At 50.5% G+C, this 24,905-nt stretch overlaps 1 protein-coding gene across 2 annotated transcripts in view; it reads left to right on the top strand.

The window, feature by feature from the left end:
- The window catches only part of TOM1L2 (target of myb1 like 2 membrane trafficking protein), a 33,941-nt gene extending 9,510 nt beyond the window's left edge, over positions 1-24,431 (top strand). The window contains exons 7-14 of one of the 2 annotated variants that reach the window (XM_084296202.1): positions 1,914-2,047; positions 4,522-4,570; positions 5,123-5,246; positions 5,631-5,748; positions 7,663-7,738; positions 17,459-17,518; positions 19,346-19,382; positions 19,854-24,431. In XM_084296202.1, the coding sequence (XP_084152328.1) occupies positions 1,914-2,047; positions 4,522-4,570; positions 5,123-5,246; positions 5,631-5,748; positions 7,663-7,738; positions 17,459-17,518; positions 19,346-19,382; positions 19,854-20,002 (747 nt within the window). In that variant the 3' untranslated portion in view covers positions 20,003-24,431. The remainder of the gene's footprint in view (positions 1-1,913; positions 2,048-4,521; positions 4,571-5,122; positions 5,247-5,630; positions 5,749-7,662; positions 7,739-17,458; positions 17,519-19,345; positions 19,383-19,853) is intronic. The other variant, XM_084296203.1, reaches the window with a different exon arrangement.
- Positions 24,432-24,905: the final 474 nt, after the last annotated feature.

Below are 24,905 nucleotides of genomic sequence, written 5' to 3'. Positions count from 1 at the left end.
GTGATCTGGCATTCCAGCTGCTGCTCTTAACGTGGTATTTGCCTTTTCCATAGCTTCAGAAATAGGCTGCTGTTTTGATCCTCCAGCAGGGAGGATGGGCTCCCACAATAGTACATTTGGAGGGAGGCAGGGAATTGCTCTCTGTGATACATCAGAGCTTGAAATCCATCCAAAAGCCGGTCTCTCCCATGCAGCGGTATTGTGTGTTTGTCTCAGAGCCACGATGGCATCTGATGAGAGGCTTTGCAATAAAGAGCCTTTCAGTTCCTGCCCAATTGGGTTGGACGGCTCAAAGCAAAAGAAGCTTCCAGGAAACCATGACAGACCAAAACCGTGTAGAACGGTTTGCTTACATTCAGAAATAACTACTAACATCTTGACAGCGTAAGCTCACGGCGTAGCTCTAAGGTTAAAGAACTTGATCGTAAAATGGAGCAACAGCAGCGATTCTTCGTTCCAACTGGTTCCCTTCGACGGATGCGTCCTAAATCTGAATCACAGAGCTGGTGAGAACCCGTTTTTGATGACAAAGGGTGGTTAGTCTTTTGAAAGCTGTGAGCCGGGTGCCGTATGCAAGGACTCCTTGCTTTGAGGTTTATATAGCCATCCTCCTTAAATAATTCCTGACATTTTCTCCAACAATCAAATGTAAACAGCTTGCTAGAGAGCCAGCTCTGAGCAGAATAGATAGGTACTGTCAGCCCTCTCGGAAAGGCAGCAAACAAACCTCTGAAATGTCACAATCTGCTTCTAAAGTGATGGGATCAAAACTGACATTGGAGAACACATTCTTCAAGCTGTTAAGGCAGCTGGATTGCACTAGGTGAAATTTATCCAGAGCTTAGGATGTCAGACCAAGCAAGGAAAACAAACACATTTTTGCTTTCATCCCGAAGGTTGTGTACCAACAAGTCATCCTTGTTTAGTGCTGAATTTTTGCTCTGAAGTGGAGCTGGGGGGGGCGGGAGATGACGAAGGGACATGCTTTAGTTGAAATGTCAGTGCTTATTGAAGTAAAACCGTGGGTCTAGTCAGTGGCGCCGTGCCATATGTCACGTTTCTTCTTGTAGTTCCTCCTCGACATACCAGTCGGCTCTGACCTTTGGTCTCGAGGCCTTTCAGACCAACGGGGGTAAAAAAAAATTCTGCTAAGTAATTGGTGATCAAAGAGGTGTCCTGGAAGCAGGAGAACTCCTTCAGGCAAACTCACACCCAGGTTTCTTGGAATGAGACACTTCTAAAATAAATCCCCTTACTCTATATTCTTTTAAAACGTTCTTCTGAAACTTCCCACTGCCTTTTTGCCGTCCTTGCCTGTGGGCTCGCTCAGGTGATGGGAGTGTTTCTGTGTGCAGTGCAGTTCTGAGCGAGGCGCTCATCTTTTCATGCTCCTGCTCCTTGTAGTGTGTTCACCCTCATCTTCTCTGGCAAGTTCTGCGTCCCCAGCCCTTCTCTTCCAGCTGTGTAGCACACATTTAGCTACCTGTGGCAGCCCTGATGAACTTTTTTCCCCACTTGCTCCACCGCGTGCATCTTTTAGTTTTTGAGGGTGATGCCGTCAAAAAGAGCAGATGGAGTTTTCGTTGGAAACTCTCTTCTGGAAAGCTGTTGTATTACCATGTTTTATTCTTAAAACAGATCACTAAAGTACAGTTATTTATTTTCTGAAGAGCTCAGAGTTAAAGAAGAATCAGGATGTTGAATTGTAAATAGGCTCTCAAGGTTTTATGCCATCGTCTCTTGAAGGGCATGTTTGATTAGATGTGCTTTTGGGTGACATTTAATCATGCAAAGATAGACTTGTCTTAGTGTTTCTCAGCTGGGGGATATGTTTGGCTGTGAACAGAGCTCAACTAAATCTACTTATTGCTAGCTGCTTATCAGAACGTGTGTGCACAATGCATTCCTTGTAGGAACTGAACCGAACCTGTAGAGCTATGCAGCAGAGAATTGTGGAGCTTATCTCACGAGTGTCCAACGAAGAAGTCACAGAGGAGCTGCTGCACGTGAATGATGATTTAAATAACGTCTTCCTCAGATACGAAAGGTGAGGCACCTTTTTCTGTCAACTGTTTACATTCGTTCCGGGATTTCATTCAGCTGTTAAAGAGGTCAGTTGATGGAGATGGCCAGCTGGGCCAATGGTCCAGCGTAACAAAATGCGGAGAGCCAAACCCCAGAAAGCATTCACAAAATCCTTCTGTTGTCTTTTATGGTAACGTTCCGACTTCAATTGTTGCTTTAAATCCTAAGATTTTATTTTTTTTTGTCCTTGCAGTTGAATTTTTGCAGGGACTGTCTGTAAAATGCAGGGCAACTTGGTGCAAAACTCTTTGAACTGGCAGAGACGTGAGTCCGTCCGTCCCTGCTGGGTGGTGCTGCACGAATGTAGGAGCTTGGGGCTGAAAATAGCACAACCCCAGCTGCTGGTTCCACTTTGCTAGCTTAGGCTCTGCACAAATGCTTGTGCTGCTTCCTGGCTCAGGGAGGCTCCTGTGAGCTCTCTCTGCCTTCTGATCTCTGAGCTTTCTCCTTTCAGCCCCGGTGCAGGGGGAGCTGCCTGATGCGGGCACGGCCTCCGTGCGTGTAAGGCTTTTTGTTTTTAAAGAACGCTGAAAATCTTGAAAAAGCCCGGCTTGTGCAGAGCTGGGCTTTTTTGAAGAGCTGATCTGCAGGCATCATCCCCAGGGGCGGGACTTGGGTCAGAGGACTTTCAGCATGTCAGACAAAGGCGCTGTCAGCCACATCTGCTGCAGGAGGTGACACGTGATGCGGCAGTCTTGGGAAAGTTTAATCTTCCCCGTAATGACAGGCCTGGGGAGTGAGGCACTAAAGAGTACCCTTTGTTCCTTGTTCTTAGCACAGGGCTTTGTTTCTCAAGCCTTTAAAAATAAATTAGACTCCAGATCTGTGAATCTGTGCTGTCACGGCAGAGGCTGGAAAGAAGGCTCTGTGGCCTCAATTCTGTCTTTGATTTAGCCCTTCAGAGGAGATCGGGGCAAACTTTGAAACAAATGCTGGCTTTTTGTGGGAGATGGCGTGCGTTTCATGCACGAGCGTAATTCTACAAGGGGCAGAGTGTAACTGTCACTGAGGCTTAGTTTGGTCACCCTTCATATTTTTTCCACCTTCCTCCATCTGCAGCTTTGCAGCCCGTAGCCGAAGTGTTTGTAATCGTTGCAGACTGCGAGGTGAGCAGTGTTAGCAAGCTCTTCGTGGTACAGCAGCTGCACTGGTCTGAGCCTTTCAATAAATCCCAGCTCCTCCCCTGTTGTTCCAAAGGCTCCGCATCCATCACACTGATTTCTGGTGTGGGTACCAAGCTCTGGCAGTGACTGAGGCAGGAGCTCTGGCCGTCGCTCTGGAGCTTTGGATGTAAAGGAACGTGTGCTTCATAAGCCTTCTGGTGAGAACTAGGAGGTGGGAGGTGTCGTAGGTTTCCAGTTCAGGGAGCTGGATTTCCAGTAAAGCTAGACACCCACGGTTTCCTAAAATTGAAATTTGGGCCTGGATTTGTTTTTGCTGCCTTTTAAGTCTGCATTTTCCTGTTACTTTAAAAAAAAAAAAAAATTTCAGTTTGAGATTCTCCACGGCATTCTGTTCATCTGGGAGAAAACCCAAAGGATTAAATGATTTTTTATTATTATTATTATTTTTACTAAATAGAGAGGTAATGTGTGAAATTACTTTTGAATGAGGGGAGAAAAAAAAATCTAGCTTCAGAGAAATCATGATGCTTCTCCTGGTAAGGAAGGACAGACTGGGCTCAGATGGGCCTTGGGAGGAGGTAGTTCCCCCTGCTTTTTTGAGCTCTTGAAGGCTGGGTTTATGTTTGGGGTCCCAGCTGTACGGCTGGAGGGGGAAGGAGCAGAGAGGAGACCAGATCTTGACTGGGCAGACTTCTTCCCCTAACAAGCGTGAGGTTTTTTATCCATCATCATTACTTCCTGGGAAGCACCAGTCCATTTGAACGTAGACTCTGATGATCTTTGCGCTGACCCAGAATGGTTTAAGAAATTATTTACTAAGTACTGCTGCTCTTGACACAAGCTGCCTGGATAGGGCCGTGCTGGCATGCGTATGGCTTCTAATTTACATGTATTGCAGCAAGAGGGAGCTGTTAAGTGGGAGTAAGACTCACTGCGGTGCTCAACTTGTTTAGCTGGGAGCATCAATCTTACTGCAGTTGCTCCTGTCCCTTGGCTAACAGGATAGTCTATCAAGAAGCACTTAATGAAAAAAGAAAAAAACAAAGACAAATCCTACAGTGTTTTTCAGGCATGCGTGTGCTGCAAGGTCAGATTAGTCAACTTAATATCCACACTAGCGAGGATGCAACTCCTGTAGCTGTCCTCTCTTCGTCCTAGCTTGGAGTTAAAGCTTTTAAAGTTCTCTTTTGAAGCAATGAAAGCTAAGTTCAGTCACAAGCATTTCACGACTTCGTTATAAACTTGTATTTTTCGTTGTTTGTTGGTGACTTTAACAGTCCGTGTTGATTTTGATTTATTTTTTTTTTAACAGATTTGAACGTTACCGATCAGGACGTTCGACGCAAAATGCCAGCAATGGAGTAAGTACCTAGCTCCATTTATTGCAGCAGTGGTTACACCATACTAGCCATGCCAGATCAGATCAAAGTCCATCCAGCCCTGGGTCCTGCCTGTGGTGGTGGTTAATAGTGGGAACAAAGAGAAGAGCATAAGAATGTGGCAAACGTCAGGTGACACTTTTAGCTCAGGAAGGCGCTGCTCTAAAACATCTCTGTGTTTACAGTCCTTGATGGATTTTCTTTCATCTGTTGACTTTTTTGATTGCTTCTGAGTCTGGGCAGACTTCTGACATTCACAGTGGTCTAGTGCTAAAAGAGGTGGAGAACACAGACACATTAGATAAATCTGAGGAGATGTAGATTCCCTGCTGTCCTGAGCAGTCAAACAGTTCTTTACTGTCTGACCCTTTCTCTTCTGCACTCATCACCCTAGTACCCAAGGGAAGACTCCACTTGGAAGTACACAAGAAAGGTCTTTTTAGGAAGCAACCGTTATTTTTGGGGGGTTAAATGTTGTACTGCAGGAATAAATCTCCGGCATGTGTAACTCACTGTGCTTTTGTGCCCCAACAGGTACTGAACGAGGTGACAGAAGATAACTTAATAGATTTGGGGCCTGGCTCTCCAGCTGTAGTAAGCCCAATGGTCGGAAACTCAACACCCCAGTCTTCACTTTCTTCACAGCTTGCAGGGCTTGGTGAGTACCTGATCTAAGCAGTGTCTATGAGCACAAGGCTGCAATGCATGGATCTTTTCAAGCCTGAGCAGTCTGTGGGTCTTGAACAGCATGCTTGGGGCTGCTAGGAAATCCAGGTGTGTGAGTGTGGGAGCAGGTCTGAGCAATTGCTGAGATCCCTAGTGCGAACTCTTCTCACAGTGGGTTCTTGGGATTTACAAGGAGCCATTTTCCTCTTTTAGTTGTGGAGCAGGCAGCCTCCAGCCTCTTCTGGACAGTTGTGCTCAGCGCTCCAACTGCTAACCAGATGACGTTTGTAGCTGTATTGTTAGTGACTTCCTCTCACAGTCACGGCAGCGGTGCTTGCCCGTGGTTTGCTGTTTCATTGGTTCGTTTCTTTTGCAGACTTGGGTACAAACAGCGTCAGTGGCACGCTCGGCTCCCTACAACACAGTAACCCTCGTGATGACTTCGACATGTTTGCACAGACGAGAGGCAGTTCCTTGGCTGAGCAGCGAAAGAAGTATGTTGGAGTTTGTCTTTACTGTTTGAGTCATGGCCCTGCTGTTTTCTAAGGTCATAAATCTGAAACTTCTTTGCTTCGCTCCAGACTGCAAAAGTAGTCTTGATGTATGTTTTTGTGCTTTTAATCCAGGCCTTATCCTGCTGGTCTTTATGAGTACTAGAAAATGGGAAAGTTCTTACTTCTGGGCAGAGCAGACCGGCTGAGTAATGTTACTTGACCCATCTTAGTTAGTGAGCTCACTGGAAACTTGGAAATGAGCTTGCTTTTACTTCTGCAGATGCTTCCTCTCACAAAAGCTTGTCACCCCGTCCACCCAGCCAGTGCTTGAGGTAGAGGAGCTTAAGGGTCCTTCGTTGAAGGTCATGGATGTACTTTGGTGACTGAATTGCAGTCATCAGGGGCAGAGTTAATATCCAGTTAAACTCTCCCTTTGGCCCAGCAGCGAGACTCTCTCAGGATGTCAAGGCAGCGTAGCTTGCCCGGCTGCTGTACTATCTTTAATTTGTTTATATGTGAAGGGCTTGCATCTGCAGAGCTGCAAATCTGGCAATTTCATGGGTATTTAACAGGTCCAATTATTTTAATGTAAAACAAATCTGTGCACCTATTAAGAAATCCTTTGATCCTTGTCAAGTGAGATTCATTAAAAGACACTCAGGTATTTTTCTTTCATATGTTATTTCTTGCCTCCTCCTGGTCTCAAATTCATGAGGACGTAGTGGCTACCAGCAGTCAGAACATCATTAATGTCTTGTCTCGATCCACGAAATGTTGTTAAATAGTTTAGCTCAGACCTTAACAGCTCTGGAAAACTTCAGCTGGCAAGCTTACTGCGATCTCTCATTTGCAGTCATGAGTATAGCTGCTTGTAGTGCCTCAGCTGCAGTGTCAGTGTTGAGGAGATGTGCTCTACTGTAGAGACACGCGTTACCACTGGAGATTTCAGGCTGAGAGCCCTAATGTGTAGGCAGAAAGGAGATGCATTGCAGAGAGATTTAATGGAGTTCCCTCTGTCTCTTGCGCTAAATGAAGCGCGAAACTAGCCTTCCCACACTGCACCTCTATCTACTTCTCTGAGCTAATAGAACAAGGAGCACGCGATTGCACAGGGGAGGATTGCTGTATCTTCCTCGGACTGTACTCCGTGAGCAACAGCGAGGCAGTAAAGATGCGAGTGTGACATGCCACGATGTGTAGGTGAGAGCCTCTGGGTGCTGTGCTCAGAGCCTGGGAGAAGCCAGCACGCTGCAGGGGAAAGTGCTCGTCCTGCTCAGACCCACGGCTCCTGCCGGGGCAGATTTATGGGCAGGTGCTGGCATCTGCTTCAACTCCTGGTTCACCCCCTGCGCTCAGAGAAACGATATGGTTGCCTCTGTTGGCTGGCTAGTGCGTTTCCTTTCGATGCAGCAATTTAAGAAGCTTTTTAAAAATCCAGCCTCTGCAAACAGATGATGATTAACCAGCTCAGTGCCCTTCTTTGTACGCTTTGCTTTAGTTCTTGCTAGGTTTCACCTGTCTTCAAGTTTCTCTCTGCCTCCTCCCCTCCATGCGTCAAGGTCAGGCTTCCAAATGTCATCCTGAAAGCTCTGCAAAACACAGTCTGTAATCAGGCCTCCTTTCAGAGTCCCCTGCTAGCTGTTGGATGTGCTTATGGTGCCTCATAACCTATTTGCCTACCTTTCATAATGCCAATCTTGCTCCTTTTAATTCAACAAGCTCGCTGGAACCGATAGCCACTCTTTATACAGAGCACATTCCTCTTCTGGAATGCACTTAGCACACTTCAGGTCCTGTTAAGAAAAAGAACACGCTCTCTGATTGCAGGGGAAGTAAATCAGAGCAGCGTGTACGTTCTGCACGGGTGACTGCTGGACTTCCTTCTAGTTTCTGGGGTTTGTTCCTCTCTTTCAGCGTGACATACGAGGACCCACAGGCTGTCAAAGGACTGGCGTCCGCCCTGGATGTTCGGAAACAGAACACGGGAGTGGTAGGTGGCTGCTCTGCGGTTCGTTTTCTGAGGCTGTGTGTGGAATCCAGGCTGGAGACAGCTGCTTTGACTGAGACTTCTCATTCTGTATTCCGGTGACGTGCTGGTACCGGCTATTTTGAAATTGATATCTATGAGCAAGCACTTGCTCAGTAATGATTTCTAAAGAGCTGCTACTTAGTACGCCAGCCTAAAAGACTTCAAAATGAGAGCGGGTAAATTGTCCTGCGTTCACGCAGCTTGCCTGGGGGGTCCATTTCTTTAACTGGAGTTGTTGCTGAGAAGAATAAGTAGGGAACATCGTGTCAACACTGGCGTGCATCTGTTTGCTTTGCTTTTTCTTATGAAAGTTGGTGCAGTCTTAATCTGCTAGCCTTTGCTTAAAGTGCATGGATACAAAAGCAAGTTACAGGAGGAGAAATCGTGTAGACTTAGTGCTTCACATGCCGTGCCAAAGCTGTCCTTGCATGCAGGCTGTTCTGTCCCAGGGCAGGCTCCCACTGCCTCTTGTGGGCAAAAGAGCCCCCCAGGCTGCCTCATCACACTGGATGATCCTAGAAACTTGTCCTGGAGAGTGAGCTTGGCCCCTGTGTGCATGCCCCTATGAAGGCAGACGTGAAAAGAGCTTTTGGATCATCCCTCAACCCCTTTCTACCACCCTGCTTTTTTTTAGAACAGTTGCACACAGCTGGGTATGAAAGAGTGGAAGTTTTTAGATGGCAGAGCAAGTGCAGAGCCTTTCCCTAGGCCAATCCTGGTGTGTGCTGACCACTAGGGAGCACGGGAGAGCCAGCGTAGCAGGGGAGAGGCAGCCTGCACACGCACCCTCCGAGGAGAATCGCCTCCCCACGCCTTGGCCGATCCCACCCTGGTTCTTTCAGAAGTTGAAATGGGAGTGCTCTGGGCAGCTGGCACGCCTGGCAGCTTGTGCTGTGAGCCAGGGAGAGTTTTGTGCTTGGAGCCAGCTGGGGTCAGATCACAGCTGCCTGCCTGCCTTGGCCATCGCTCAGAGGCAGCAGGGCTTCAGCAGTGATTTCTTACGGAGCTCCCCCACCCAACAAACCTGCCTGCTTCTTGCTGCCCCCTCTTGCAAAAAGGGTAATTTAGAGCCCAGGTCAGTCCTGCGGCCAGTTTCAAGCATGAAAATTCATGCCAAAAATTCATTCCTGAAAGGAAAGGGGGAAGCATGGGGAGGCAGGGGCAGAAGTACACCGGGGAGTGAGAGAGGAATCCCTGGAGCTGGTGGTGCCGTCCAACCCCCCAGAGTCACTGAGCTGTGCTACTGGGAAGGCCTGGGGAAGGATCTGGGACTCTGCTCCTTGTTCCCAGCTAGCCAAAAGCAAGGGGCCTGCACTTAGCTACTGGGGCTTGGGGTCACCCCCGTGTTTATTAACACTCAGCTCAGCTGGAGGCACCGCTGTGACGTGTCATCTGCACCAGCACAGCTGCTCTGCCCCGAGTGCTATCAGTTCAAAGGGCTGAATCGAAGCTAATCTGATGGGTCAAAGTTTTTTGGGGACAAGCACTTCATGGGTTAGGGAACTTTGGGCTCTGAGATGTTGTAGGGACTTTCAGCCTCTTCTCAAAGGTCCTGATGACTGGATCAGGTAATCGGAATAGCTTGTTTTGAAACGCAATCCTTGGGTAGTTGGTAAACAAGGCTAGCGTTGTGAGGCTTGTGGGTGGCTCCTCTGAAGGGAAATAAAAAAACGAAACTTCCCTAAAGTTACCAGCCCTGGCATGTGTAGGAAAAAACTGGCAGCGCTCCCTAAATGAAAGACACGCGTTAATTTGGGCAGAGAGCTAATTTAAGAACAGCTCTAGGGAGGAGCCAAAAGCTTTGCAACACATTCTTCACACACGTCTTCTTCCAGCACAGTTGTCCAGTGCTAAATTTCAGCACATCCGACATTTCTAATGTAGTCATTCTCAGAAAGGTCTGTGGAGAGACGGCTGGTCACGTGGCATTAGCTGTCTTTTAATATGATTTAGCAGCTGGAAACGAGACGAGCTAAAAATATGCTGTTTTCTTAATATTGCTTTTCCATGTTGGGAATTGCTTTTGTTGCCACAGAGTTGTTGCGCGATCGCAACTGGGAGGAGAGGTGTCCAAGAAACAATTCTCCAGTGTTACGCAGAGACTGGATAAAGTTGGAGTGATTTTCTCCCCCCCCCTTTTTTTTTTTTTCCTCCTAGCACAAGGACTGAAATGAGAGATACGAAATCACAGCTGATTATCTGTTGTAATGGGGACAGGAGAGGCATCCCACGCAGGACAGGTAGCAGGGTGCAGGGACACAAACTCACACGTGGCTCTGCTCAGCCAGCCCCGTTTGGGCAGGACCAGAGAGCTGGAACTGCCACACGATGCTGGTCCCGAGCAAACCCCTCTGGAGCATCAGAGGTGGCTCTGTGCCCGCACCCCAGCTCGGGGACAAAGTTCTGGAGGACAAGAAGCCATCCTGAGAGCCCCTGCAGCGCTGTGCCACGCAGCCTGCAACCTGCACAGAGGGGACAGGAGGCATCAGCAGTCCTTTAACCTTGGCTGCTCTTAGAGGTGGGCAGCCTGAACGACTGCCAGGATGCTTCTGCGGGCTGCAGAGGGGGATGCAGCTGCTGCCAGAAGCTACCACGGGGTGTGTGTGGGTGTGTGGGTGTGTGTGAAGCTTTCGACTTGCTGCTGTTATGTTACTTTATCACGGGTGTTGCTGTGGTTTCTCTCTTTATGGACCTTTCTGTTCTCAACACAGAGGAGAGGTAAAGGTGGGAACTCAGACATGGAGCCCATAGACAAGTGGCTAATTACACAAGGAATGGTGAGGACTTCACCACGGAAGCGATTCCTCCTGCCCACCCCGGTCCCTTTACCTAGAATAACCACCCTTCATTCACCTCTCATCCTGCCCTACTCAACCACTTGAAATCAGACAGTACACGGAGTTTGTTTCCCACCTACATCGTTACCTGGGGCAAAGGGAAAATTTGCACCGATTTCTGGTTTGTGCAGGACAAAGGCCTGTGAGCAGCCTAATTATTTGTAGCATCACACACCACCTTTGGAAGAGGCCTGGGGATCAAATCGCTTCCTTGTACTGTCTTGATTTATTTATGCAGTATCCACTTTTCGAGGGATAAACACAAGTCTCGTGCAGCTTGTTCGTAAAGGGGACACTTTCTAGGTGCCTTTAAAGCAGCCTCTTCTGGTAGTGCCTAACTTTGTGGTCTGGAAAAAACATCTATAGGTTGTAGGATCGTGTTTAATTGAACTAAATAACGCAGGGGTACTTCAGTATGAAAAGAAGAGAATGGGAGAACTACGACCCAAATTGACATCTTCCACCCCAGTCAGGGAATTAAGCAGGCATTAGGATTCAGACTCCAAAAGGTACAACAGCGTTTCTGGCTTCAAGGGTTTAATTCCTGTGCCTGACGATGCCAGCGTTCTGATAAAATCACGCTTCTGGAGATCTGTCTCCAAATATGTGCACATCTGACCTTGTTTGAAGTCGTCCTTTTTCAACATGCTTGGAGAGAGAAGTTGGAAAGCGTGCTTTAAGTGCCGAAATCAGAGAGGTAGGTTAAAAAATAGCCTCTGCCCTGCCTTAAAGCCAAGTTCCAAGACCAATTTTGTATTTTTGGACTACATAATCCATCATTTCAAGTGTTTGAGAACAGTACCAGTAATGTGACCGAGCTGAACAAAGTCCAGGAAGTCCTATTGAGACCGTCCTGACTGCAGCCGAGTTCAGAAACGTGCGGTGCAGAAATCCCTCGGGGCTGGGACGTGCTTGCAGCCCAGTGCATGGGGCTGGGTGTCCGGATGCCTCTGGAACAGGAGGACCACGAATGCCCCCAGACAAAGCCAGCGATGCTTGACAAGAGAAACACCCCAGAGAATTTCAGGCTGGGAAAACTCAGAGCGTGCAGTGTCAGAGTGCACCGGCTCTGCGAAACACTTGGTGTTTTTCCTGCTAGGTTTAGGGCAATTCCAGGTTATTTCCGAGGGTCATTTTGTGCATTTGGGAGCAGTCTGCGTGCCTGGAGCATGCACAGTGCCTGGGCACACGTATATATTTTTTACAGCCCTATCTGCTGGCCTGTGCAAGCAGCCTGCTACCACCCGTAGGCACACGCAGATGCAGGTACCCATCCTTGCAAGACAGAATTTATTTCTGTGCCTGTTGGAGACCCTCAGCTCGTAACAGGAGCATGGAAGAGCCGTGCAGGGAGCAGCTCGCCCTGCCCCGATGCTCTTGGCTGCCTCACCCAGGCTCGTGCTGCTCGGAGGCTCCGTTGCAGCCAGCGATGCGCGGTGCTAGCGTTAGGTGTTCATCCATAATGAACAATCCTCTGATTGAGTGAGTTCCTCCTCTTTGCCTTTCCACTGTTTACAAGAGCAGGGAAGCATGAAATCGGCACCCCTGCTGTTCACACCGCTCACGCCACGGCGTTATTAAAAAAAAAAAAAAAACACAAAAAAACACAAACAAACACAATATTCCTTCGTTGGCTTGTGGTTATTCAGCCTGGAAAAAGGATACTGCACCACTCACGGAGGCAGAGGGATTTGGGGAGGGAAGGGGGCCCGGCTGTACAGCCAGTCGCTGCTCTTACAAGCTTCTCGCCTCGTTTGTACGCTCCATGTGAGAGAGAAGTGCCTAAAATAAAACCCAACTAATAATTAACCCCGTTTCTCTCCTAACTGGCTGTAGCTCTTACCTAGATGTGTTAATACGGCTGTAGCATTTGCAAAGCAGGTGGAGCAACCAGCGCCCCGGGTACAAACCCGGTGTGTGGGCTCTTTGGCAACTTTTTGTGCTTTTGAGATGAGGGGGAAAGAGGGGTGAGCTGACATTGCCCTAAACTGTGCCTGTACAACACCGAGACCACAGAAAGGGTTTTCTCTCCTGTTCTCCTCTCAGAAGAAACCTACCAGAGCTGTTGTCACATCCCTCTGACCTGACCTGATGTTTACAGACCCATTGAAGCTTAGGGTGGAGCTCTTCGCACTCCACTTCTGTGCGTCCCACTTCCCCAGCACACCTTCATGGGGCAGGCTCCTTCAGGGCTCCCCCGGGCACCCTCCTGGGGAATTTGGCAGCGTTGTTTCTCTTTCAGCTTAACCTCCAGCCCACTTCTGCTGGCAAGATGATGGCAGGACCATGGAGACACAAACCCCTTTTATCCACTAAAGCTAATGTAGTTTTATCCTCAGAAAATGTTCCTTTTTCGAGCACATCTCCGGGATTTTAGCCAAGCTGTCCAGTCCAGCAGTGCTTTTTGCAGGGCAGGCCGTGCTGGTGGTGTGCAGGGGGCTGCAGCAGCACCTCTTGGGCTCAGACTTCACCATGAGGCCACCACCACTTCTTAGCGCAGGTAATTCCAGTTCCCCTTCCCCTTAACTCGGGCTGCTCTTGAGATTTGCATGAATAGATCCATTTGGTAGAATAATGGATCACTCACCTGCCAGCTGGGTATCTGTTGCAAAAGCAAGAAGCAGCTGGTGTTTGAACCGTGTCAGGACAGACACTGGGACGGTGGCGAGGGAGGAATGAAACCAAACCAGAGCGCACAGAAGAAAAACAAACAGCTTTCAGCCTTGCATCCTCACCCCCAGCAGCATGCCAGGCCAGAGGGGAGGTTCTGCCCTGCTGTAAAGTTCTGTGGGCAGGGATTAAGTGAAATCCTTGCTGAGTTGATGTTAATTAGCAGCAAAGTAGGATGCTGCTAAGTCTATTTTCAGTAGAAAGATAGGATTTAGGATATGGAAATGATTTGGGAAACATAAAATTCTTGAAAAAAAAAGTCATCTTGGAGACCAAATTGCTTGAAATCATGTGAAGATCTTGCTTCTACATGTGGTAGGACCCCTCTCCTTTCTGAAGGCAAGCAGGCAACGTTCCCTCATCCTGACGAGGACACGGGCATCCCTGCCTGCCAAGCTGTCGGATTTTAGGGCCCACTGCAAGAAGCGTGATCCCCACACGTGGATGGGGGCATGCCTGTGGGATCCAGCTCTGCAGGTCGGGGTGCCGGCACAACAGGCTGCGCTGGGAACACCTGAGCCCTCGCCTTCCCCATCCACGGGGCGTAAACGTGCTTACAGGTAATCAAGTGGCTAATTGCAGCCCTGCACGTAAAGCCAAGCGCCTTCTACTCTCGAGGCCGGGCAGCTATTTCAAGATCACAGCAGCTCGAAATAGATCATGAGGGTTTAGAGGGGGGGGAGCTGGAGGAGGTTGCTCCAGTTCTGTAGGATTAACAGCCCTTTTCTTCCCTACTGCTCACCTAGGGGGGGAGCAGCAGCCAGCCCCGTACCGGTGTCAGCTTTGTTAAACATCTGGAAAGGAGTGGAATTAACGAAGCTCCTACAAGACAGTAGTCTAGCAACAATTAGCATGAGCCTTGTTAAACACTTTAAGAACATTAATGAGCTCACCTAGAGACCTGGATTGTCATTTCATACCTGCTTCTTTTTTTTTTTTTTTTTTTTCCGGTGGGATCATTTTTAATAGAAATAAAATGTGATAATAATAACCTTAAACTGTCTTTTTAAGGGTAGAATATTGGATTTCATGACTTCTGAGGAAATATATTGGCAATACTTTGGCTTTTGGCTCCTGGTGAGAACACCAACACAATCCAACTTATGTGAGTGTGAGCCCAAAACCCAGGTTCCTGTGGGCTTTGAGGCGTTGATAGCTCCCTTTTGTTCTGCTGGCCCTCCTGTTCCATTTCCCTTTCAGTCCTCTTGAAACGATCCCATTTGTAGGATTTTCCAAAGACTAAACAAAAAAAAAGGAATTTGAACAACGAGCCCATCGTTTATTTAAATCTAGTTAAAGCACCCCAAAATATTCGGTGACTTAATTTCCATTTACAGTGAGCGTAGCCTTTAAAAAAAAAAAAAAAGGGAATCCTGATATTCTTATAAAAACAGCTCTTGCAGCCAGCACTGACTATCTCGGGAGCTGTCTTGCCAAGACTGGGAGCTCCACTAGACCGTGGATGTTTGCATAATCAAAGTATTAACAGGACACTATCCCATTGCCATGTAGTCTGCGGCTGCCACCGCTGTTTGTTCCCATAAATTGTTGTCTTTGGAATGTGTAAACCGGCTAATTTATTTTCACTTTGCTTCTGTCGTGTTTTCGGGGATTAGCTCGAACAAAAGTCCCCTCCGCATTCTTCAATTTAGGGCTTCTGGAAAGGGGAGGCCTGCCAAACGCACAACAGGCTGGCAAAAAGTGAACTTCTGTGTGTGGTCAGTTCCGTAAATGGCACAAGGTTGTAGTTAAAACCTTTCATAACTTTCGGTTGCTCTTGAGAGCCCTCCCCCTCCAGCCCCGTTTCATTCTCGAACAAATTAAACCCGATATGTTTAACCCGTGATTTATGGGGAAAACGGGGCTGAGAGTCTGAGGAAAGGAAATGGGGAGTTTGAGCATGGCAGATACCGATCCTCGGCTTTTCTGGAAGTGTGGTGAAATTCCTGGAAGATGGGGGGAAGCTCGTTAAAAGGCCAGTGCTGAACAGCAAATGTCTGCCGTGCTCACATGTTTATCTTACAGCTCCCTGTGCTTCTTAGACGTGACCCGTGCAAAGCGTTTCCGCACTTCTAAGGCTCTTGTTTGTTTGTTGTATAAAGTAGGTCTGCCTGAAAGTAGATTTTTTTTTCCTTTTTTTTAAAAAAAATCTTACAAAACACAACAGCATAACTGCTTAAACTGCTGAGCTGTTCTCGGAGGATTCCTGCAGACCCGAGAGCCCGGTGATTTTGGGGAATCCATTCCTTGCTCGCTCACCTGGCGTATTTTCAGGACAGCCAAGATCTGAATCCCTCTTCCTCCTGATACAGCGCCCACCGGGCTTTTTAGAGCAGCTGCGCTGACTTTATTCAAGGAAAAAAAAAATTAAAATCCACACATTTTTTAATATCCTTAAAGAAATCTAGGTGTCTTTCGGAGCTGCAAACCAGCCGGCAGCTCGGCAGGCTGCACCTCCCAAAGCACTGCTTTCAGGTTGCTGGAGGCTGAATAAATTCATTGCTTCATATCTCTGAAGCCGGGTTCCCAAAAGCTGTTAAACTAACGAGTCGGTTCTACAAGATGTGACTTGTCCTTGGGAAGGAACACGTTGGGAGATGTCTGGAGAGCTCTCCCCTCGTTGCTCGCCATCCGCGCCAGCTCGCAGCGGCTTCAGCACACGGTGCTAGCACCGTACGTGCACGGCTCAGCTCCCCATTACAAATTTTAGTTATCCTAAACCTGCCCCGTTCCAAACCCAACTGCAGGAGCAGATTTTCTGCTTCGGATCTTCACGTGGTAGCCGAAAGCAAGGCAAAATGTCAAATCGCTGCCTCTCAGTCAGTGTCTGTCTGTCTGCCTCCCCTACAAGTCCCTGGGAAAGCTGCAGCTCCCTCTGGATCCACCTGCAAAGCCTCCGCCAGCTCTTCTGTTCCCAAAAAGCCTCCAGGGAAAGCTGTGGCCAGCCCCTGCCACCTTTTCTTCCTGGGGAAGCCTCCCCAGCCCCGCCAGGCTCTCTCGCCCGCCAGCCCCGCTGCTCGCCTGCCGTGCCCTGCCCTGCCACCTGCACGCCTGCCGCTGCTTCTCGAGTGTTCCTCGGGTTGTCCTTACTAGCCCCGTCGTGGTGCTTTCCTGTTTACTCCTTCCACAGCCCTCCGTTGTCTTTCAGCAGCGTAGTTCACCAGGAAACCCTACGGCTAGCTTCAATCATTTCCCCCCCTGCTGCCCGCAGCGCTTCGTGCCACGGCTGCGCCGCAGCGCCCAGCACACCGTGCCCAGTCCCCTGGCACACAGCACATGGTCAACGGTGTTATCACAGCAGGACGGGCCACCTTCGAGCCTTTTTGTGGAGTTATTTGTGGTGGGAGCCTGGTGGCTGTGCTCCAGCCGGCACTGCACGGTGCCAAGGGGCAGGAGCAGGGAGCAGCAGGAGCCGCAGCCCCGTCCTCCTCCTCGCTGCACCCTGGGGACTCCACGCTGTGCTGGCACAGGCTCGGACCCGCTGCCTCCCCTAGGGCTGCCTTTGGAGAGGAGCAGGGCTGTTTTTTTTTTTTATTTTTTTAGGTTTCCATAAGCTGCTGTGTTGAGGCTCGCCGAGCCCTGCGTGGTGCGGTGGGAGGAGGATCCGGAGGGAAACGTCGCTGTTTGTCTGAGGCTTGGGCCGCCTCCACCTTCAGAAAAAGTGAAATTGCTTTCATACGGGTGGTGCCAGAAGGCTTTGGGCCCCTCTTTCTGCTAACCCCTCACTGTGCCCGATACCCATTTAAAAAAAGAATTAAAAAAAAGTGTAAATTGAACATTTAAAAGCTTAACTGATATCCAGTATTCTACCCTGAAAAGCTTTTCACGATCAAGATTAGAATCATCAGTCCGTCTTGATGGTTTTAATATGTGGTCGAGAAGTTTACCCATCTTGCTGGCATCCAGTCACGTCATTCCTCATAATCTTTCTCTCGTTTTTTTTTAGCCTTGTTGTTCATAAGTTCCTTTCCGAGTGTTTCTTTATTTGAAATGCCATTTATATTTTGTTGCCTTTTTTTTTTTTCCAGCACATGTTACATCTCTGTTTTTGTTTTGTTTCTGTTTTTTTTTTTTTTTTAATCTCCTTTCTGGCATTTTCCATCACTCTGTGGCCATGGTTGTGGATGTGTTTTGGGTTTTGCCTGCCTTGCTGTTCTCTCGCTGCACTCCCTAGATCCCTGTTGCACAGTCCTCTGTCATGGATGACATTGAGGAGTGGCTCAGTACCGACTTGGTGAGACGCTTTATTTTTTCATTTTCCACACGATAATGAGATGATTTTCCATGCATTGCAGTTCCTGGTGTTTCTCATAACAGGGAGCAGAGAAAAATCCAAATCTCATAGCTTAATTCCTTTGGGGGGGTGTATGTAAGCAGGGGGCGATGGGGCTGTGCTCAGCAATCCAACACGTTTTTTTCTGCCCTGTTTTGTTCTCCCTTCTCCATGCTCCTTCTCCAGACATTGCGTGTTTCTGCTCCCTGCAGAAGGAAGCATTTAAACGTGTCCTAGGGTTACCTGAGTCCCCCACCAAACTTCAACCACGTGCTTAAAGCTACCCAAGGACAGGTTTGCTTCCAGGCTCTTGGAGCTATTGCATCAGGGCCTCGGTGCCTTCCAAATCAAGATGCTTTTAAATACGTGAGCAGGAAATCTTGATACATTTCATCATCACAACACCAATAATAGTAATAATAATAACAATAAAAATTTATAACAACGTCTCTCCAGTGTTTACAGCTTTCAGTTTCTCCCGAAAGATTAGCGTCTGGTAATTATCGAACAAACAAACCGAAGACATCAGTAGCTTTTCTTTCTGTCTGGGGTTTGTTTTGCTGTGCCAGGACACACGTGGGTTAGGCGGTGGCACAGCCAGTACACATTTATTCAGGGTTTGGGTTTGTTTTTTTTGATGCAAGCACCTGACTCAAATTAACCGAGAGCGCTTTGGGGCCGGGTGGTGGGTTGCAGTTCAGGCTGTTCTTTCCAAAGGAAAAGAACAAGAAAAAGGAACCAAAGTGTTCCTTTGTGTGGTCACCGTGCCCATCAGGAACACCTCCTCCCGGTGCTCCATGCTGCAGAGGCAGCTCCCTGCTCCCGCAGCCCTCCTCCAGCCAGAGCTGGGGGCTCTGACCCAGGTAAATTAATTTATCAGGAGATATAAAGCTCTGGAGAGGTACCGAGGGAGCTCTGTGCATCTGTTCTGCCCTAAAAAGAGCAAACCAGAGGTTAGGTGATCTGTAGGTATCCCCTCACCCCTTTTGGGGTAAACTGGGGAAAATTACAAGTGCATGTGGCTGCTGCAGGTACCCTGGGGAACCTCAGGACCATGGAAAGCTTTCAGATGCTAGGTGACATTTTGGTGCTCACACTCCCCTGGTGGGAAAGCCCGTGCTTTTTTTAGTGTCCTAACAGACTGACAAGGATGCCACCTCCTTGGACTCAATTTCCTCCTGAAAGAACTGTTGGAAATTCCCACCTGGAAGTGCACACAGCTGGTAGAAACGTCCTGGCCCCACGGCATCCCGGCCTTTGTACCTCACAGCCTGGGCACCAGGAACCTCTGTTATTTTGTAGGGCATCTAAAATGAACCCCCACGGGAAGAACACGGTCCCTAAATTATTTTGTGGCATGTGTGCTTTCTCAGCTAAAAGCACATTTTCTTTGAAAGCACCCCACACCCACAGACCTTTTTAAGGGGCGTGTGGGGGTGCTTTCTGCCTCGTGCAGCCCAGGTTTGGAGCAGTCCTTCAGTCTGAAGTGGAGGCAGAGCTGGGCTGCCTCTCAGCTCCAGCAGGGAACAATTTTGCAGCCAGCTGCCACCAGCAACCTTCAGAGGCATCTCTGGTGCTGCTCCTTCAGCTCTCAGCTCGGTGACGTGTCGCTCGCCACTGGCCTGCTGCGGGGGCCCTGCCTTTTCCCCGATTTCCCCTATTTGCTCAGCAGTTAGCGTCTGGAAGTGAGTGGTGGGAGCCGTCCCGTTGCATTTAACGGGTACGAGGGGTGAGAGCGGGGGCGAGGCTCTGCCTGTGTGTTCACACTCCTTTTTGTTCCAATTGCAGAAGGGAGATGAGCTGGAAGAAGGAGTGACCAGCGAAGGTAAGCGGAGATGCCCGTGGCTGTGAGCCATGCCCTGTTAGTGTCCAGACTGAATGATCTCTGATCCCTGCTGAGATGCCGGCTTCTCCCAGCCTGCTGCTCCCCAACAAATGCTTCTGTGTGCTCGGAAGAGAGCATTTCATTGCAAAAAGTTGGTGTTTATTGAGGAGCCCTCCCCGCTGTAAGCGCTTTCCTGCCATCTCCCTTGGCTGCGCGCTGTGTTGGTGCCCGGAGGGTGCATGTCCGAGCTGCTCAGCCCTATGGAAGGAGGTTTCCCCTCTCCTGCCGTGCTGATCCTGTAGGTTGGGCTTTCATCCCCCTTGCTGCCTGAGCTGGGGTGGCTCAGAGGACATCCGTGCCCTTTCCTGCAATCCCAGCCTGGTGGGACACCAGGGATTTCGGACCCCGGGGCTGAAGGCACAGCCCCACGTCTTACCCGCTTTCCTTCTTTTTTTTTTTTTTGCATTGCAGAATTCGACAAATTTCTAGAAGAGCGAGCCAAGGCGGCCGAGATGGTTCCCAACCTGCCGTCCCCTCCCCTGGAAGCCCCCACCCCGCCGACAAACCCTTCGAGCAGGAAAAAGCAGGAGCGCTCGGAGGACGCCCTCTTCGCACTCTGAGGATTTGCTCGGCCACCCCCTGGGCTCTGCAGGAGAAAAATCGCCGTCCGGCCACCTCGTCCTCTCTCAGCACTCGGCTAACAACGCCCCCCTCGCCCCCCCGGCTCCACCGATCGCTTCTCCTCCTTCTCCTCCCTCTCCATCTCCAGCAACCCCTCCCCACAAAGCCGACTTCTTTCTATTTAAGTCCGACGCTCTTCCTGCCAGACCACGATTTTCCAGCACTTGCTTAATCCCCTCCTTCCTCTCCCGGCTGCACAAAACCAGCTCTTGATGCTGAAAACCTCTTTCGAATGCATGAGTACGTCACACTGTGTTGAAACAAAAGCCCAGAGGGGAGAGAGCAGCCTTGCCCTTCGATTTATGTAGGGATCATCCTCTTCTGTAGGCAGGTCCTGCCAAGTAGACTGCTCTGTCGATCAGCATGTAATTGACTGAGCTGGAGTGTTCAGAGGGAGTGTGGCTTTATTTTTAGATAAAATGTTAATGTATTGGCTTTCGTGTTGGATTCGACAGCAAGGAGCAACTGTTCCCCTTTCAACATGTGCTTCACAAGTTAAAATCCTTTACTCTCCCACTCACACATCTCCTGCTACCATATGGTGGCCGCTTCTCCCCGCTTTGCGCGGCGCTCCGTATTCCTAATCTCACAGGGTATTTTCTTCCTTGTGTTTTATCTGGGCTTGCTCTAATTTGAAAGCAGGCTGCTGGCTCTGTCCGGTCGCTCTGGCAGTTGACAAGAATGAAAAGCGCCGAGCTGAATGGGTGCTGGAGCGTCAGCACAGCGAGCATTTTACTCTTTGGGAGAGCATTCGCGCAGGAGGATTTTTTAATTTTATTTTATTTTATTTTTTTCTAGCGTGTTTGCCTTTTTTTTAAAATAGCTGGGTTATTTTTTTCCTTACCTTAGATCCCTTCCTCAGTGGCTGCAGAGCCCTGCGTTTGTCTGGGCTGGCGTAAATAGCATCTGTGAGGAGAGGAGAACCCTACAGAGGCTCGTGAGGGAATGCTGGTGGAGGTGGTTATCCGTGGAGGGACTGGCCGTGGCCGAGCTGGAGGAGGAACAACTCCTTTCCTTTAGGGCCTGAGAGAGCGTTGGATGATTGTGGCCATGCTAGATGGAATCCTAAATGTTTTTGGAGCGTCCTTTGCAGCCCCTGCCCCTTTATCACTCCCAGCTCCTGGGGGGCTGCTCTTCCTGGGGGGATTCCTCCCCGTGCGCCCACCTCGCCTTGGCACGGCCGGGCTGCCCGGGCTGCTGCTGCGTGCCGAGCTGGCTCCGGTGCTGCTTCTAGACCACGAAGCCGTGCTGCAGGCAGCTGATGTGAGAGCGATAGAGGCTCCTATCCGGGCACGGTTAGTTCAGCTCCTAACAAACTCTCCCAGGCACGCCGCGCTCGGTGCCTCGCGACGCAGAAAAACCTCGTCCCTGGTGGGCTGAGGGCTGTCAGTTCCAGCTCTGCAGGGAAGAATTGTTTGGTGTCAGGGTTTCCAGGACACCCCAGGTCAGCTGGCCCTCTCTGCTGTCCCTGCCACCCTCCCCTCTGTCCTGCCCTGCCTGCCTTGGCCACCCCCAGCTCTGCTTTGCCCCCCCTGCTGCCCCGTAGCCCCCTGCACGGCTTGCAAGCGGCCAAGGAAAATCGGTGTAAGGATGGAGATAGCTTGGGGACCACGCTGCCTCTTCTCCCTGCTTGCTGCCTCACCCTCCACATCCCCGAAGCCCCTCTGTGTGAGTCTGCAGAGGGTTTCCCTCAATTTTTCTCCTCTCTGTGGCTGAAGGAAAGCTCCAGGACAGCCTGCGTTGGTGGCAGGCGTGCCCTGCTGCTCTCCCGCGCCACCCTCGCTCTCCGGCACGAGGTGAGCCCGATGCTCAGGTTCTGGGGTGCCAGACACCCCGCAGCCAGCTCCTGCCAGGCTCTGCCTTCCTGCAGCTGTGGCCCCGAGCTCCAGAAACCCGAGGAAACTTCTGCTGAGGCGCTGATGTGATTCCAGACAGCGTCTGGTGATGGCCCGAGCAGCCTCGCCGGCGCAGAAGGAGCTGTGGGTATTCCCGTCGGTGCAGAAAAAAGCTCCGTGGGTGTTTTTAGGAGTGTGCTTCTGCTTCTAAATCCTTGAAACGCGTCGACCCCGTAAATGGCCGCATCAGGTGATTCTGAGCATGTTAATCCAGCTTCCCTGCCAAGCCCAGGGCAATAAGCACATTGCTCAAGCGCGGAGCGGTGCCAAATGATGCTGAGTGGCAAGAACAGCACCGGGGCTGTCACCGGAGCCCCCCAGAGTCCCCCACAGCTGTGGATTTTCTGCCCCTCCTTCCCCCAGCCCTATGCAGAGACAGGGAGCTGGGAACCCTGCTTCTTCCTCCTAAGCCTGTCCCAACCTCGAGCTGTTGCTGCAGCAAGAACCCGCTCCCTTTTGGGAAGAGCTCACGGAGCTGTCGGTGACTCCCTGCTCCCTGCAGCTGGGGAGGAAAAGAAATGAAAGAAGAGGGCTGGGGCTGAGGGGAGGTGTGCAGCACGTGCTGGCACAGCTCGAGGGGACCCTTTGGTGCTCGTAACCCTCCTGATGCCTCGTGTTACCTGCTGGAAAGCCAGGGCCGTGCTCATGGAGGTGCTGGCGCTGTGCTGGGAATAGGACAGCACCCAGGGGATGCCTCCCTTGGGGGGCTGGGGGGACCCTCGGTGAGGTGCAGCCCCCCGGGCTGGCTCCCACAGCACCCAGCATGCAAGGAAGGGAAATTATGGCAGGGAAAGAGCGCGTGGAGGAGCCAAGGTTTGTCCTGAGCCTCCTTTCACAGACGGAGAGCTGCGCTGGAGCTCCCTAATGTCCTGTATCAGGATCCCCCACCTTCCCCGTCCTCGTGCGCTCTGCGGATAACCTGCAAGCTGGAAACAGCCTGGGAGGAAAGGGAAGGGGCTTTTCGCTTCGGAAGACTGACCCGTGATTAATTTTTCCTTCGCTTTCACCCTAAATTCCTCTCTGCAAGTGGCCGTGGTGTGAGCGAGAAGGGGGACGGAGCTTTGCGCCTGGGGAACCATCCCGAGGCTCCGCGGGCAGGCCGGGGGGCACGGCTTGCTAACGACACTAAATTATTCCCGGGGTCCTTCGTCAGTTCTAATCCAACCCTGTCCTAGGTTGAGATATTTATTTTGTCAGTGTATTCCCTTTCCGGTGTGTTTTTAACCCCTTCTGTGAACCCCGAGGTGTAAGGAATGAATGCTTTCTATTTAAATGCCTCCTTCGTTTTTTTTTTTTTTTTTAATTGCCGCGTGTAGATCGCAGCTGCTCCTTCGGCAGGTGTGGTAGCTCACAACGTGCCGTACGGACACCCAGGGTGCTTCGGCGAGGCTCGCAGAACTGCTCGTAAAAACGTGGCCCGGTGGCTTTGAAAGGGAACAGCCTAACTGGGGAGACTGGTGCGTACTGGGAGCCTCGTGGAGCCTGCTTTCAGGAGCTGGGAGAGCAAAGCCAGCAGCATTTCCAGCCGTCTCCTCCATCCCAGGGGTGCTGAGGTCTCCTTGTGGCTGCTGGGATCCTGCGGGGCGCTGCCTGTGCTATCTCCATCCCCTGGCCAGCCTCATCCAGCCCAGTCATTGTTTACCTCCTCCGTGCTAACCACAAGGCTCGCCGAGCCTACCCTGGAAAAAAAAAAAAAAAAAAGAAAGAAAACAACAAAAAAAAACAGCTCAGGACGGATATTTTTATGGAAATACTGAAGCAGGCAATCGGCGGGCGGATTTGTAGGCGTCCTGGAGGTCACCCTTCAGCTGCTGGGGCACCCACGGCTCCTGCCGAGGAGGGATCCCCAGCCATGCCCTCGGAGGCGATGCTGGTGTCCGCCAGCACAATTCACCCCAAAATGCAGCCTCTGGAGCAGGCTCCCAGCCCCGGCGTCCTCGCTGCTCCATCCAGGAGAGAGGTGAGGATGCGTTTTGCTGAGGGCCAGCTGGATTTGGAGCCTCACCAAGCTCTGGTCCTGCTGAGCCCGCGGCAAACAGGCGCCCACCTTGCAGCTCGGTGTTTTTATGAGTACGAGCTCCTCGTTCCGTACCCGGCATTACGAGCTGTCGTTAGCCCCACAAATGTAACCTGTGTAATAGCTTCTCTGTATATTACAGCTGTAGGCTTTCCAGATGAAAGCGGATAATATTTATTTACTGAAGATACTGGGTATTTTTTTGTTGTTGTTTGGGAAGGGGGTAGGGAGAGAAGGGGGACGTAACTACTTACAGAGATCGACTGCGTAAAGAGGAACAAAACGCAAAAAAAAAAGAAAAAAAAAAAAAAAAAAGCGAAGAAACCCAACACTAAAACGTTGCTGTATTCACCTAGCAAGTGTTCACTTACGGGAGATACACCTGTATTAATCCGCCGTCGTTTAACTTGTTCCAGAAATCATCTCTACTTTGGTTCCTGCATGTGAGATTCTCCAATAAACGCACTACTCGTGTCACCGGGCCCTGCGCTCTCTGTCCCTCGGGTGTCTTGGCTGGGGACGGGCACGGGGGGTGCTTGGGGGACACCTCTTGTGCCCGGGGTGCCCTGATGGCCCTCAGGGAGTGGCTTGGGGTCAGCTTTTGGTGACCTAGAAAGCGGCTGGGGACGAGCTGCTGGGCGCTGCGGTGCCCCCAGGTTCCCAGCCCCAGCTTCTCCTGACTTACGGGCCAGGAATTTGCTTCCCACATCCTCGTTTGTGAAGGATGGGGGTGCTGAGCTCGTGCCTGTGTCAGAAGCGTCCTGGTGGGCGCACAGCTCGGGGAGGAATCCCCAGAAAAAGCTCCGGGGGGAAACCTGCAGTGCCATGCCCTGCGGTGGGCACCAGACGGGTGCGCTGCCCCCCCCTGTGCATGGGGCAGAGATCCCCAGACCCCAAAATCTTCCTCTACCTCCAGCAGGGACCCAGGTG

This window comes from Netta rufina, assembly GCF_964035555.1.
Source record: "Netta rufina genome assembly, chromosome: 15".
Classification (NCBI taxonomy): domain Eukaryota; kingdom Metazoa; phylum Chordata; class Aves; order Anseriformes; family Anatidae; genus Netta; species Netta rufina.
The sequence above is the reverse complement of the archived record's forward strand: the minus strand, read 5'-3'. Positions and strand labels throughout refer to the sequence as shown.